General features: G+C 46.3%; 3 protein-coding genes across 4 annotated transcripts in view; 2 read left to right on the top strand and 1 right to left on the bottom strand.

The window, feature by feature from the left end:
* LOC149371373 (condensin-2 complex subunit H2-like) overlaps positions 1-4,304 on the top strand; it is a 71,395-nt gene extending 67,091 nt beyond the window's left edge. For both annotated transcript variants that reach the window (XM_089565547.1, XM_089565538.1), the window contains exon 18: positions 1,531-4,304. In XM_089565547.1, coding sequence (XP_089421673.1) covers positions 1,531-1,749 — 219 coding nt within the window. In that variant the 3' untranslated portion in view covers positions 1,750-4,304. The remainder of the gene's footprint in view (positions 1-1,530) is intronic.
* A 2,262-nt stretch (positions 4,305-6,566) lies between these two features.
* Positions 6,567-11,229, bottom strand: LOC149371372 (uncharacterized). Its single transcript, XM_089565558.1, has 3 exons — positions 9,500-11,229; positions 9,328-9,379; positions 6,567-8,863 (listed from the first exon to the last, which is right to left on the bottom strand). The coding sequence occupies exons 1-3, from the start codon at positions 9,539-9,541 to the stop codon at positions 8,661-8,663; spliced, it is 297 nt and encodes a 98-aa protein (XP_089421684.1). The 5' UTR covers positions 9,542-11,229; the 3' UTR covers positions 6,567-8,660.
* LOC149371371 (alpha-tocopherol transfer protein-like) overlaps positions 9,085-15,508 on the top strand; it is a 45,586-nt gene continuing 39,162 nt past the window's right edge. The window contains exon 1 of the mRNA XM_089565552.1: positions 9,085-11,090. The gene's annotated coding sequence lies outside the window, so the exon portion shown is untranslated. The remainder of the gene's footprint in view (positions 11,091-15,508) is intronic.

Genomic DNA, 15,508 nt, shown 5'->3' with positions numbered 1-15,508 from the left:
TACAAGCAAACAACACGCTGCCCTCAACTCGATTTTGGCGGGGCTTCCCGCTCCTATTTCACTCTCCCAATGACGGCACCTGGCGCAACTAATCAAAACAGCCAGCCAGAGCACGTCGCGGAAGTTTGTACTCCATGGTTGCCTGCTCTCTAACTCGTTCTTGCTGAGGCTGACAGCGTCGTTTCCATGCCAGAGCGCCCCTGGTGGTGTATTTTTATTTTACTTGCTTTGCAGGGCTTTTATCTAAGACAAACAAGTTGTTTTTGTTGATCTAATATAAAACGCAGACAGGTGACAAAATGTGTCTCTATTTATTCACACAATTTGCAGTATATTTACTGTTTGTCCGATCATCAAGCTCGCGCCAGGTGATGTCATATCCGCTGCTAAAAACCCGCCACTGTGTGGCGACACCATCAGAGCCATGAAGTTGTTTTTGGAAAGACATTAAAATATTAAAAAATGGAATATACGCGGTATTACCGACGCTAATAGCACCATTATAACTCACTGTATGCAATCAACAGTCAAAACAGTTAACTAAGATTGTGTTTCTGGGCCCCTTTAAAAGGGGCCGGCTGAAATTAGTGGGGGTCAAATTAACGAGCTTTTACTGTATTGGTACTGTGTGCATTACTGCTATTGAATAAGCTTAATCGATGAATTTGAACTTCCCTCTTCTAGCACACTCATGCACTGCGAGGTTACCTTGAATGTCCCAAGCTGTTGAATGAGGGTGTGCAAATATCAAATTTTTGGTTGGGAAAAATGGTTGTGAATTGAATCGAATTTCAACTATCAATACAGATTTTTTGCTGAGTTCAAAACAAATGCTTTTTCACGAAACAGTTGCGGAAAGAAACATCTGTTGAACGCACATTGTACTATACTCGTTATCTGCAAAATTTATTGTACCTGTAAGGCCTACAAGGCAGTAATTGAAGATGGGAAGAGGGACGCATGTAATAGTAATGAACTTTATATCAAATTTAAACTCTCAATACAGATTTTTTGCTGAGTTCAAAACAAATGCTTTTTCACGAAACAGTTGCGGAAAGAAACAGATCTGTTGAACGCACATTGTACTATACTCGTTATCTGCAAAATTTATTGTACCTGTAAGGCCTACAAGGCAGTAATTGAAGATGGGAAGAGGGACGCATGTAATAGTAATGAACTTTATTTTCTGGACTATAAACTTTAGTGCCAATCTTTGAATATCATAATTTTGTTCGGTGAAAAAAGTAATATGACAGTCTGACTGGAATAAGGTGCTGCTTCTAGCTAGCGCCGTTTGGGGACACCGCGATGCTTGGCTGCAAGTTTAAATGAGCCAGAAGTTTCATAATTTTTTAATGATAAATATGTCCGAACACTATAAATGGTAAAAGTACAGTGTGAATCGAATCCAATAGCAAATATTATTCTCAAACTTTTTGAATTTCGTCCCAGCTGTTGAACCACAGCATTTCACCTGATTTATTTGGTGGCCATTGTATGCATAACTGAGGTGGTGTCTATTTCCATCAGGGCCGCAAGCGGCCACCCGGGCCCACCGGTCCGGAAGACCCGAGTGACGTGTTGCGTGATAACCCAGTGGTGCCGGACCCAGACCTTTGTGCGGACCCACGGCCTCCAACAGGTGTGCGGACCACAGCACGTGCCAAGTCGCGAATGCGTGTTGTCGCAGCACTTGCCGAGGACTCATCTGAGGGTGAAAGTGATGAGAGCATGGTGACCCTCATGTGACTCGACTAGCCCCCCCCCCCTTCCCTCAGTGGCGTCCGTGGTTTGTGTGCGTGATGTGCGGCGACCTTCTTCCTCCGTCTGCACTTCCCCCTCTCGGCAAGGAAACATCGCACAGTTCCTCTTGACCCCCTCGCACTCATCGTCATTCAAGTCTCGGCTCGACATTCTGATCAGGGAAGGCGGACACATGGCCCTCTTTTTTTAAGAACATAGGATAAGTCCACAAGCTGCAGTTTGGTGAGCATAGCTTGGCAGGAAAGAACCAGATCTACCTGGTTTAACTTAACTAACCTTGCATGCAGCGAGGTTTGGCTGATTGCCTGATCCTGTCAGTATCTAATTGTTGAATTTATTTGTATTTCTGCGAGAATTTATAACTTTACGATTTAGGACGAAGCTATAAAAGCGCACATTTTTTCTAGTAGTTTTATCCTTTGGGACTAAACTCGAGAGGTGTTCGAGTAATTTGAATGCTTCCAATAATAATTTGCGCGTAGTGAATAATAAGTTGCATAAGCAAGGGCATTGTAAATCTTGAATGCCATGGTACTATGTTGATGTTACGCTGCACCGAGTATTTCACTTGAAGTTCCGATTCAGTTTATGTGGCGTGAACTGTAACCGTTCATGTTCTGTGCTGTTTGCGTAAGTATTTCGATGTATAAATCTTGATTTTATATATATATATATATGTGAAATTGACTTGAAGCTTCGATTCGGTTTATGTGTTGTGAACTGTAATTGTTCATGTTCTGTGCTGTTTGCGTACGTATTTCGATGTAGAAATCGTGATTTCTTTTTTTTTATATTGAAGTAGAATGTAACTGCGAACAATTCTCAAAATATTTTCATTGAAGTAGACTGTTAACAATTGAAGTGAATGTTCTGCCATTGCAGATATGGGATAGTAAAAATGCAGTAAACTGACTCAGACATCTCAAAGTGTTGGATAAGTCTAAGGTCTCAGTTTACACTGTAAATTTGATAGAGTATCATGCGTTTGCCACTAGTTGTCTCGTAAGATTGTGAAGTTTTTGTGACATAATTAGATTCTCAAATTCGCACTGTCAGCCAACGGCTTGTGTAGCATGAACTATGCCATGAATTGCCGAGCAAGTCTGCTAGTGTACCACCATTGTCTTATACTGCTGTGTACTTCTTGCATGTCCAGCGCTACACTGATAGCAAAACCAAGCTAGATAATAGGGTTGAGTTTTCTAAACAATGCCTAATTAGCACACTGAAAATGCTTGTCTCACAGCTGCTCTTGCCTGAAATTTTTCTGCACTTTTGCAGCCAATTTGGGGTACAGTTTACAAAACCTCAGCCCAGACTTGGCAAGCTGGATGCAAAAATTTACAAAAATTTATTTTTATTTACCTCAGTGTCTAGCTACTGATTAGAATCAGGAGCACGCCTGAATAAGGCGGGTATGACTTTTTTTTGACATACGAGCTAGAAGCTAGAACCATTAATGTTCATATCTATATTTATTTTCATGATTTCATTCGTAACTAAGGACAGCGAGCATGGTCTCGTCATTGATGGGAATGAAAACATGTTAAAGTCAATAAGTAGTGTGAAGTACTTTTTAGTGCTGCAAGCTCATTATCCCCCTAGCCGGAATATTAATTTGAAAACCATTTGATAATTTAGCCAGTGTATAACGGTAAGCCAGTGTTAGACGTAACTGAGAATTTGATGAGTCCCTGATAACTTCAGGAGCGCACAACAGTTGAGAGATTGCTGCTTCCAGCCATGAACCATGATGAGGAAATGCGCACACAACATCGTTTTGCATTTGAGCTCAGTTATCATTTGGCATGAAGCCTTTTTCTTCACCGTAGAGAACACAGGCATTGAGCGTGAGCTAAAAGTTCATTTCAACGGGGCAGTGAGAACCAACACAAAGTGCAGAGTTTCGGGAGAGAGCTATTGGACTTGATGGATGCTGTGTAAATGTGCTCACCCTTCCTTCCCTTATCATATTGTCAGAGGTTGTCACCATCACGTTCTCGTCATCATCACTCATATTGCCTATTGTTGGGCTGTATGTGTGTGTGTGTAAGGCCAGCCAGCCGTCATTTCCCCTCTGTTTGAATGCATTTAGCTAGCGTGGCATGCTTGTGAAGAAAAAGTTCATGATTTGGCTGTGAACATTGGCTGTTGTAGGCGATATCACATGATTGTAGAGATGGTGCATTCATAATGGCCAGTCTTTGTACAGTGTTTTCATATGATCGCTGTTTTAGTCATGTTGGCAGGGGTAGTATCAGACTTGTTCGTAATGGTTTGCTGCAGCTTGCTGTAATCATGTAAGTTGCTCAGAAAGCTACGTGGCAGAGCTGCTCTTTTGCTAGCTAGCCTAGTTGATGTGGATGCGAAATGTGCAGATACAAAATATTTTGTTGACTAGCCACAAATTTTCGCTTTGTTAGTTTTGCATTTTTACGATTGCTTCGCTTCGGATGACACATACCACTACCTGCAAAAGTGCAGTGATTGATTTATTTACTGTAGTAAACTATTGTACTATTTATTGGGATTGTAACCCAGACAGATTTTTGTTTTGTTTATGCATGAAGATGCACTAAGTTGGAAGGCTGGGCAAGTTAGTAAGGAATCGCAGATTGAAAACTGCGAATCAGTCAGAAACAGAAGGGAGTGCAAACACAGCGTGTTGGATAAACACCAGCGGAGCTGCCGACGACGAGCAATGAAAAGAAGAAAAAGACAGTTTAAGTCTCTGCGCAAACAGCTAGCCTCCTAAAGAGTTTTGCGCTTAAGTCTCCATGGTAAACTAAAAAAGGCATCAAAAGACTGCAATGAGATGCTGGAACAAGCTGGTTTGGTTTGGTTTTGTGGGGTTTAACGTCCCAAAGCGACTAAGGCTATGAGAGACGCCGTAGTGGAGGGCTCCAGAAATTTCGACCACCTGGGGTTCTTTAACGTGCACTGACATCGCACAGTACACGGGCCTCTAGAATTTCTTTGGAGGAGAAATTCTAGAGGCCCGTGTACTGTGCGATGTCAGTGCACGTTAAAGAACCCCAGGTGGTCAAAATTTCCGGAGCCCTTCACTACGGCGTCCCTCATAGCCTCAGTCGCTTTGGGACGTTAAACCCCATAAAACCAAACCAAACCAGCTTGTTCCAGCATCTCATTGCAGTCTTTTATGGACAAAGGCTTGCACGATGCGGGTTTGTGGCAAAAAAAAATTTCTGTGAAGTAAAGCAAAGCAGGTCAATGAAAAGTACTGAATAACGAGGGAACATGAATGCTCCATTCGCAGGAAAAACATCAATTGCCTGACTAGCCAGGCAACGGAGAAATAAATTGCTTTCCGCTAATCCACATCCCGCTAACTTTGTCCATGACTCTACATGAGCCAGGAACTTTGGCAGTAGGGTGATTGGAGTACTCCTAGCACAGTCTCAACTGCCTGATTGGCTATGCCTGTTAGTTGCGTACATTTTTTGTTAATGGCCGAACAAAGCATGATCAAATATGGATTTGTGTAATGCATCCTATAAGAGTGAACATCAAGTTCCGAAAAACATGACACAGTAAGCAAAAGAGGTTTGCATGGGCTGACAGTCAACCCTAGCTCCCTGTTGAATGGTAGAGGATGGAAACTTTTACAGTAATGTGTTAATAGCACATTACAAATTCACAAATTGGTAATTTTTGTCCTCAAATTGGCAAACTTAATAGTGCTGTAAAGATGATTAGAATCACGGGTGTTTTTAATTCTTTATGAATTGACGTTTAAGGTTGCCACTTCAACTTGCTGCAGCTATATGGAGACAATGAGAATAATAGGAAAGCATGATGTTACTGCCAGTGCATTTGTGTCTTTTGTATACTAGACTTTTACCTGAGTGTCATCCATTCACTGAGTGTCATCCATTCACTGTGAGAATTTTTTTTTTTTTCATGTAATGCAGGACTGAAGAAGGGTTGGTGGAAGGGTTCAAATCTTAAGAGGAAAGTGATGTGGAAGAAAATTTGTTGGGTTAATATTTGTAGGACCTTTCCATGCCCATGTCAGGCAGTGGCAAGGCTAGTGCAAAGGCGTGGCATGCACATGGAAGAAAAAAAATGCCAGAGGGATACCAGGACGGTGGTCAAAAGATGCAGTGCCTTACCGGTGAGAGCATGGCAGAACAGACAAGACTTCTAACTCTATCCCATCAGCTCACCCTTTGCACAGGGCTTGCTGGGCTATGTGTGTGACCCCATACCCTTACTACCACTTGTAATCCCGCCAGTCCTAAAAGCTTCGTAAACGACACTTCATCATCATGATAGGTACTCATGAACACTGAAGTAGCTGTGATGTGTAGTGTACAGCACACACCTGCTTCTTCAAAGCAGGAATTTTTATGTGGAGTCTGTCGACTTGTTCATGTGACATAGTTCATAGCTTCGGAGCGTGGATTTGTTGTGCCTGTTGCAGTTTCACATGTTGGTCAGTCTTCCCAGTGACTGATGAGGTCTCTGCTAAGCCTGAAAGTTGAACCAGCTTGGCTGCCCCTGCTCAAGAAAAGGCAAGCATCAATTTTCTGAACTTCAACGTGATCGGCTGTGCACTTTGCGACAGGTTTTCTTTCAGATGTCATTAAGATTTCCCGGAAGGGTGCTTGGGTCGCTTTAATCCGGGCCGGGCTGTTGTCGCACCTTCGAACCAAATTGCAGAATGGTGGAACCATTGCTGTATATCTGGGACATGACACCGAGTGTTTGCTTGTATAGTGCACTGCGCTTCTATTTATGATGAGTCACTGTACATAGTGTAAATAAAAACATCAAACGAATGCTGTAGCTGCCATACAAAATAGGCAACAAGCAACATTTTATTTTGCTGTAACCTGTACAGTACATGGCCCACGTCCACATGGCAAAAAAAGTCATGCGTAGAGTTCACCTTGTTTCTTTTCAAATACTGTGTATCTATTCAGACCACCTTTCTTACTTTCTCATTTTTGAAGGCTTGTGTGTTTAATCCCATTCCCCGAACAAGTGGTGCATTATTCATTTGAATGCTACTTTCCAAAGCCGTGTGTGACGCCATATTGACGACATTAAATGCACATTTGGACTGGTTGCTTGCTTGTTGTGTTACTGATGAGTATTTGCGTGCACAGAGTTGCATGCTAGGGAGTGTTCTTGGAGAGCACTTAAACGTCAGAAAGTTGGAAAAAAAAGCAGTGCTTTGCTCAAACATTCTTCAGAACCTTTGGCGCAGAGTTTGGGGTTCTTGCCACCCTTCTGTATGTGCAGCCGAGAAAAACCTTGCGATGCGAAATTTTAACTAGTCACTTTTGATCTTTGCAGGAAATGCTGAATCTCTCGGTGCGATCAGTTATGACCGGAACATCACGTTTGTCCTGACTAGAAATTGCCTAGTGGCATTTTTGCCTTCTCCAACACTTCCCATTTGAACACCCTGGAAGGCTTTAGTTTTGAAGGCAGTTACTGCTGACTAGTGCTACATTTGAACTTTGGGGGTGTTGTAGATGCGAATGTCTGCGATTCTGAATGCTCCAGCAAAACATTGGCACTGGTTACAAGGCAGAGAGCCAGCCTTTGTCAACGCGAACTAAAGGGGAGGCTAAGCAATCAGCAGGACCTTAACTGTCTGGCATGGGCTGTGCTGATAGCTGCTGTTTTGCACGCAATATTCAATACTCCCCGACTCCTTAGATGACTCGGTCATTGCAGCAAAGCTGTGAAAATATCATAGCAAGGACGCTGCATGGCAAACATTTTTACTGCAAAATTTGACTGAGCTCCTTTCAAGTTCACAATTTTGTTGCTTTGCTACGAAGAATTGCCAGAAATTAAAGCAAGCTAACAAATTTTCTTTCAATAGCAGCATGAACCCTCCTAACACAGGATGCAACTCAAGAATGCTTGCTGCCAAGATTACATGATTCAGCTTCTTTTTTTCACACCAGTATGTTGAGAAATGAGCGTAGATAATATTTTCCTGCAATGCCTGTTTCTACAGAGCAAGCTGAATGCACCATAATGTGACTGCTCTCTCAATACTTTGTTTTGTTGCGTTTTACAGGGGCATACAAATTTGCTTGAAAGCAAGTTTGCAAGCGAACATGAACCTGATAAAAAGAAAGCCACATGCAACATATATGCAGACCTTATATGTCAGAGGCTGAGAAATATGCTGTACAAGATACTGTTGAACCTGCCACCCGACAAATGCACAAGCCCCGCAGACAACAGACTACAGCTCAAAAGCCCATCATTGTGGGCTGTTGATCAGATGCGAGATGAAGGAGATGTAAGCTGTAGAAGCAATATCCAAGCAATGCCCGTGAAAAAAAGTGTCTCCACATGATTGGCAACTGCATGTAGCTTGCCAAGATAAGACCACAGTGTTTTCTATAAGGCACACTGGTCATGTGGGCTTTCACACAAGCATGCCGTATTTAAAAGTGACAGTTAACAGGCATATAATATAGTCCACACCGTGTGAATGAAATGTGCAGCTAGAAAAGCCAGCCGCAATATCTAGTAGACCTCAAAACAGTTACGCAATTTACAAGCACCACCACGGGAAGTGCACCATATTTCAAGCAAACTGAACATGCGGTCATGTGGCCAGCACATGACTAATGCCAACTTGATCCACTTGTATGTCAACCCTCCTTCACCTTTAACAATGAGCGAGTCAGGGCACTTTCATTACAAACCATGTAGAGCATGCATCAACATTCATAGCACTCCGTTAGCAATGCAAGGACATAATATGAACAAAACTGCTGCCGTCTCTTCCTTGCACTGAATGCCGCCCGAAACAACCAGTAAAGCTATCCGCGTGGACAGGTAAATCGACTCTGGCTGCTGTCTCCTCTTCTGATCAGCTGCTCGTGCTGCTTCTGCGCGTGTCACTCGTTCTTGGTCTTGTCCTTACGGGTGCCGACTTTGCGAACGATTTGAGACCCAGTGCTTAGGACGGTGGCTCCCACGTTGTACGTCGTCGACGCTACCCATCTCGCTCCTCCCGCGCCAACGTTGTAGACGCCAGAAGTTATGCCCTGAATCCAGCCGGCGGGAGCTGCATTCGGGCTGGCATCCGTCGACGTCTTCTCTGCGTTGCAAGTATAAACAACGACTGTGGCCAAGCTGCAAGACACTTCGCTGGCGCCGAAACGTGCATTAATTATGCTCACGGCCAGCAATTATACGCGCCCACTGATGTAAGAGAATGCGTCCTTCCGATCATCCACGAGTAGCGATCCATACGTGCACGCAGCTTTCTTGACGTAGGTGCGAGTATTCGAGACCAATTTTACTATGCGCACCCGGCAACAAAGATTTTGTTTTGCAAGTAGGATGCTACAGGCGATTCCCGTAACGATGCTAACGGATACGATACGGAGACTAAATGAAAGCTGCGGTAACACCGTACGTAGACCGTGGGCAAGCGGCACCTCTGACACGAGGTCGCTCGGTACGAATTCGCGCGAACCAAATGCGCGAGCGCTGCGTGGCAGGTGCGACTCCGTTTTTTTGCTGTTTGCATCAGCTAGCTACATCCGCATGCCGACTTACTTTCATCGTCCTTCGCGTGCTCCTCGACAGCGTTAGCATCCTCCCGTCCAGGCTGCAGAATGAAAATTCGTCGCGTTATTTCAAATTACCACATTACGAAACGCTGCAGACCTTGCATGCAAGCTTCGATCACAGTATGCATGGTACAGAGGGAAAAAATGCATCGCCTTACCTTCTTTAGGCAAGCAGTTATTGGATTGTAGAGGTTTGACATCGCCGCTCTTCCGCCGGGAGGTTATCGCTCCCTACAAATCGGACGCGTAAACAAGTTCCGCAGCTTCTAGCTTGCTCCTGCTTCGGGCTCAACAGTCGGTAGTCTGGTTGCAGCCTCACGGGTGTCAAGATGCTGCTCTCTCCGCACGTTCGCCAGCGGCGCGCACGCAGTAGTACGTGCGACAAAAAGCAGATGTGTCAACGGTTACAATGCCGCAAACGCCACATAATCGGAGCTGCGTGCGGACATGATAAGGCCAACGCCGCGGCTGCACTCGCGCGCTTGCTGTTCGCTGCCTGCCGCTGCTGTCGGCGCGCATCTGCGGCTGGCCGAAAGCTCAGCTGGTCGTGACGCAAGCAACCCCTGCGAGAGAGCGGCGCTTGGTCGCGGCAGCCGCATCTGACGGGATTGCAGTTGAAAGCCCCTGTTTTTCTCTTAACTTCTGTGCGCTGTAAACACGCACGACGGCCACTCCGGAAGCCGCCGTGACCCTATCGGACATTTCGTCGCATCGCGATCATCTCGCATCTCTCCACATTGAACCGCTCCTCGTGTCCGAGGAAGAGCACGGCAACATTGGCGGCCCGAATGGCGCATGCGCGCGTTCGTGCGGCGGTTGCGCGCGCTGGCGTCGTCTGCTAGGCATTTTCGTTGGCTTTCGTGAGTTCTCCGAGAAACAACTTTATGCTAGGCAAGGAGCCGCTCAGTCATTTCCCATCTAAGCTTTGCTGCAGTCCGGAACTAAGAGTAACCTAACGCTCACTGACAATCTCAATCAGCCAAGTGACCAACAGTTGACGCTTACGGCACCGTGGAATCGTCTTTCCTCGCAAGAATAGCCATGCGTAGCCTTCTTATATCGAATAATACTGGTGATTCGCTGAACTAGCCGGCCACTGAATGAAGACAAGCATCATGCTTAGGGCTGGACTTTAGTACGCAACGAATGGGTAAACCCCACTCGCTTTTCTGCGCTGATAGCCTACGTGCGACTCTCTTTCCTTGTAGATTTTCGTTTCTGCCTGAGTTCGGGAAGCACAGGCCAGGTGGTGGATGCTATATATAAAGAAGAATAACTGGGTTTCAGGCCGTGTCTGCGTGTTCTCTCTCCACCACGTCCTCCTTTCTCTCATTATATCTTCCTCTCGCGGGGTAGGGGAGGGAAGCATAAAGCGACCGCGTAAAGGAGGGAGAGACAGCGAGAGAGAGAGAGAAAACCTAACGGGAAAGCCACCGGACAAGTTCAAAGATCTGGCGCTGTTCTAGTTTCGGCGGAGGTGTACGCACTGCGTGGTGGTGGCGCGTATCCCACGGTGGAAGCTTCGACTAAAGGACCGCCGCCGCCAACTCGGACCCGCGTAGAATCATCGCCCCGACGAAGGAAGCCTGGGAGAATATCACACCGCTGCCGCCCCACTCTCTGCGCCCTGTCCGGATCCATCTCTATGCAAAGTGAAGTGTTTTTGTGTCGTACGGCGGCCAGAGCTTGAAGAAGCGCTGCTGTCCACTTTGGATTAGTTTTGTACCTGCGCGGAGGAAGAGTCGACAGGTGCGTCCCACTATTTTCTCTCTCTTTTATTTTTCCTGCGCGCACTTCATGCTTCACTCGCGAGTCTGCGTTTTAGACGAGGAAGTAAGTGTCGGCGCGTAGCTTTCGTTGAGCTCGCGGCTGCCGTAAGAGCGCGTGCTCTTGTGTTTTTCTACATTTACATGTGGCAGTTGTGGAAAACGGAGATGAAGAGGCGCTGTAAAAGCATGATTATATATATATATATATATATATATATATATATGGGAAGACTCAGAATGAGAAGGTCCCAACTGGCACGATTATCTTGGTTTATTTATCCAACGATTTTCGACGGTCGACCGTCCTTCATGAGGGTACGAGATGACTGAACACGCACAGTCGCGCTGAAAAGCTTCCGCGAAAACAATATGGGATCACACATATGTACCCGCCGCGGTGGCTGTGGTTAAGGCGCTCTTCTACTGAGCCGGAGTACCCGGGTTCGAACCCGATCGCGGCGGCCGCGTTTCGATGGAGGCGAAACTGAAAAGGCCCCCCTGTGCTGTGCGATGTCATAAAGAACCCCAGGTGGTCGAAATTATTCCGGAGCCCTCCACTACGGCACCTCTTTCTTCTTTCACTCCTTCCTTTATCCCTTCTCTTACGGCGCGGTTGAAGTGTCCGTAGAGATGTGAGACAGTTACTGCGTCATTTCCTTTCCTCAACGCCGCCGCGGTGGCTCAGTGGTTACGGCGCTCGGCTGCTGGCCCGAAAGACGCGGGTTCGATCCCGGCCACGGCGGCTGAATTTCGATGGAGGCGAAATTTTAGTGGCCCGTGTACTGTGCGATGTCAGTGGACGTTAAAGAACCCCAGGTGGTCGAAATTTCCGGAGCCCTTCACTACGGCGTCCCTCATAGCCGGAGTCGCTTTTAGACGTTAAACCCCAATAAATCAAATCTTTCCTCAAAACCACTTTCAATTTTTCATACATATGTGTAAAGGTGATGAACGATCGTTTCCTCACCGCAGCAGTAGCTTACAATGCTGAAGCAACTATAAATACAGCTCAGCGTGAAGTCTCCCGAGCTGTGAGGAAGTCACTGACACGTGCTTATATGCATGCCTCGATGCACCTTCGTCGGCTATGCGTGCCCGTGGAACGCCGTTCCTCAAGTTGCTTCCCATTCAGTGTGGCAGTTCCCAAGCCCGTGGCGGAACAACTGCGCGCATCACTGGTGCGTTGCCTTCGAAACGCGCAAAGGCGGCAGCTGCCGGCATCCAAACCTACATTCGCGAGGCTTATTATTCGCGCGCGCTCTGGTTTGCACCGAAGCATTTTCTTTCCGCGGTGTTTCGTGGAGCGAGAAGCCCGTACGCGCGCTGCCAGCTGCGTTTTTTTTTTATTTTCGCTTATTTTCTTTTTTAGTTCCTCCTTCCCGTTCCTCTTTTTCGAGGTTCTCGTCTCGCACGTGCGCGCGTCAGTTGAGTCAGCTTTGGGTGAAAAACAAGGCTTTCGGGAAGAAGGAAGAGTGGGAAAGGGTTGTATGCCTGGCGAGCGCAAAGATAACGTTTTCCCTCACCTGCTTTCTTTTTGCGATGGCGCCTCATTATCGCGAAGAGCGCGGAAAGAAAGAAAGAAAGAAAGAAAGAAAGAAAGAAAGAAAGAAAGAAAGAAAGAAAGAAAGAAAGAAAGAAAGAAAGAAAGAAAGAAAGAAAGAAAGAAAGAAAGAAAGAAAGAAAGAAAGAAAGAAAGAAAGAAAGAAAGAAAGAAAGAAAGAAAGAAAGAAAGAAAGAGATTTAGTTTTATGGTGGTTTAACGTCCCAAAGCGATTCAGGCTATGAGTGACGTCGTCGTAGTGAAGGGCTCCGGAAATTTCGACCACCTGGAGTTCTCAACGTGCACTGTGCACGGGCCTCCAAAATTTCGCCGCCATCGAAATTCGACCGCCGTGGCCGGGATCGAACCCTCGTCTTTCGGGTCAGCAGCCGAGCGCTCTAACCACTGAACCACCACAGTGGCAGAAATAAATTAGGAAGAGCAGTTAATTGACAACTGCCGCTTATTATATCGCGCATTGTATCGCTCACCGCGTTTTTTTCGCACGGCAGCGACAGGTACTTCGCACTCGCACCAAATGTGCTAACGATGTACGCCACGTTTTCACAGTGCGTCTGGTCGCGCGTAGCTTTAAAGACCCCTTTCGATTTCGCTCCTTACCTCAGGGTCCTTCCGTTCAATGACACGCCTTCTATGACGCGGGTTGATGATGCGGAGCATCCAAAGCTAACGCGCACGGGAGCTATGACGTGAAATAACCCCGCCGCGGTGGCTCAGTGGTTACGGTGCTCGGCTGCTCTGCTGCTCGCCCGGAAGACGCGGGTTCGATCCCGGCCGCGGCGGCTGAATTTCGATGAAGGTGAAATTCTAGAGGCCCGTGTGCTGTGCGATGTCAGTGCACGTTAAAGATCCCCAGGTGGTCAAAATTTCCGGAGCCCTTCACTACGGCGTCCCTCATAGCCTGAGTTGCTTCGGGACGTTAAACCCCGATAAACTAAACTAACTTAAATAAGAAAAACGAAAGGGGAGAAACCAGGGGTGAACGTACGGTCAACCCAAAGTTCTGCACAATGGGGCTTGTCTCGTAACCCTCTGCGCTACTTCGCCCGTAGAAATCAAGCAATCAATCAAACGAGGCACTCTCTAGTGCTGCCTGTACCGCCTGCAGTGCTGATAGAGTTCGGGTGAGGAAGTGGGAGGCAAAATGTGTATGTTTGACAGCACACCCAAGCGACAAAAGTGTGGTGGGCCGAAGATTGGCGACAGCATTGCGGCCGACTATATAGAACACCTCGGGTTGCCCGAGTATGCGGATGAATATTGGCATTAGATTGGCCATTTATCGGCAGACGACGTCGGCTCGTCGTGCACACCCAACGCACCGCCTACTTTTCCAATCACCGGCGGTTTTCTGCCCATGCATGGCCCTGGAAAACTCTTGGGAGTATCCAGTAGCGGAAACCATTCATGGCTTTGCTTTTAAAGGGTACGCCATCACAATTTGTTTATATTATTAGAAATTTGTAGACAGAAACTCTAGGCATAACAGCATAACAGAGGTCATAATATTAAATAACTGGCAACATTTAAGCCGTTTTGTCAGAACAAAAACTCTTCACACAATTTCCTGTGGTCGATCCACACCACAAAGAACACGCTGCAATGCGAGATGTACAAAGAAACGAAGCCATGCGTCAGCAACAGATCTATCTATTCACCTCCAACAGCACACCTTTGTATTAGGCGTATAAAGGTATGAGAGCTCAGCTAGCATATCAAGGCAATTTCTTCATAAAATGCAAGAACATGCAGTTTCTGCATAGCTATCAAAGAAGCTTCCTTAAAGTGTTTATCTAAATTGTTTATGAAATGGAGCGGCGTATACCGAATGGTAAAGTGAAAAGAAGTCTAAACGATAACAGTTACTGAATTAGTGCGCAGCTTTATTCGAGCCTGGCTGGCTTCAGGCGGGCCTGACGTCACACCTACCCTCCTTCGTAGTCGGCATTAAGTCCTAAGCGCATGCTTGGCTCAGGTACGCTGGCCGAATTGCACTGGTATGTTGCCAGCCACCATTCGGCCGAGAATGATTTGCCGGTCAGGTTGGCTACCAACTAGAAAACCGCGTTTGTCCTTTGCTCGGTAGTCGGCTAATGCTGTTTGTGAAGAGACCATCCGAAAAGCACAGCCACTCGGCTGACAACGTACGCAGTGTAATAAAGAACGCTTTTGGTTACGAGCCTGTCCTACTTTCACTTATCTATTTCACGTTGTGCACGGCGTCCTTTAATGCCGCCGCTTCTATTTCCAACGAAACGGTGGAAGAGGTCGCGGGTAAAAGCTGCACAGCCCCACAGGACGCGCTCTACTAGCCGTCAACCTCTCGCAGGAAAACAGCACTGATTGATATTGAGCACGTCTTTCACTAGAAGAGCAGCAAACGCAAAGATCCGATGTATCTAGGGGAATCCTCCAAGGCGGAGTAATTTCAAATAAAGCAGTGATTACTATTAACATTGAACTAAACATGGCACAAAGAAATTTCGTCCTTAATTAAATTAAGTACAGAGATATAGGTCAAAGTCAAGTATATCTGTGCAGGCGCACAGTTCGCTCCACGTATAGATCCTTTATTCCCACACTTGCACGTACTGCTCACTGCCGCATAACTAAGGAAGAGATCTTTGGTTACAGGCGCGGAAAAAAGACACAACACAAGGCAGAAATACAGGAAGAAGCGCAAGTAACCAAAGATGAACAGTTACCAACAAGCCCAGCAAGACGTTCTTTTAAGGAAGCGATGCAAGTTGAAAAATTTGAGTGCATTGCTCTGAACGCTTCGTCCCAACGAGGGAATACTATGTCACTCGTTCATTTTGTGTCTCTTCTCCTGCGCT

Source organism: Amblyomma mixtum, chromosome 1 (genome assembly GCF_055824585.1).
Source record: "Amblyomma mixtum isolate Tamu chromosome 1, ASM5582458v1, whole genome shotgun sequence".
Classification (NCBI taxonomy): Eukaryota; Metazoa; Arthropoda; class Arachnida; order Ixodida; family Ixodidae; genus Amblyomma; species Amblyomma mixtum.
Note: the sequence above shows the minus strand (reverse complement) of the source record. Positions and strands in the feature narration are given on the sequence as shown.

Coding starts and splice junctions, on each gene's coding strand:
- LOC149371372 (XM_089565558.1), bottom strand. CDS start 9,541: ATGTCAAACCTCTACAATCCAATAACTGCTTGCCTAAAGAAG. Junction 9,380..9,499: donor TAACTGCTTGCCTAAAGAAG/GTAAGGCGATGC, acceptor TTCATTCTGCAG/CCTGGACGGGAGGATGCTAA. Junction 8,864..9,327: donor GCACGCGAAGGACGATGAAA/GTAAGTCGGCAT, acceptor CTTGCAACGCAG/AGAAGACGTCGACGGATGCC.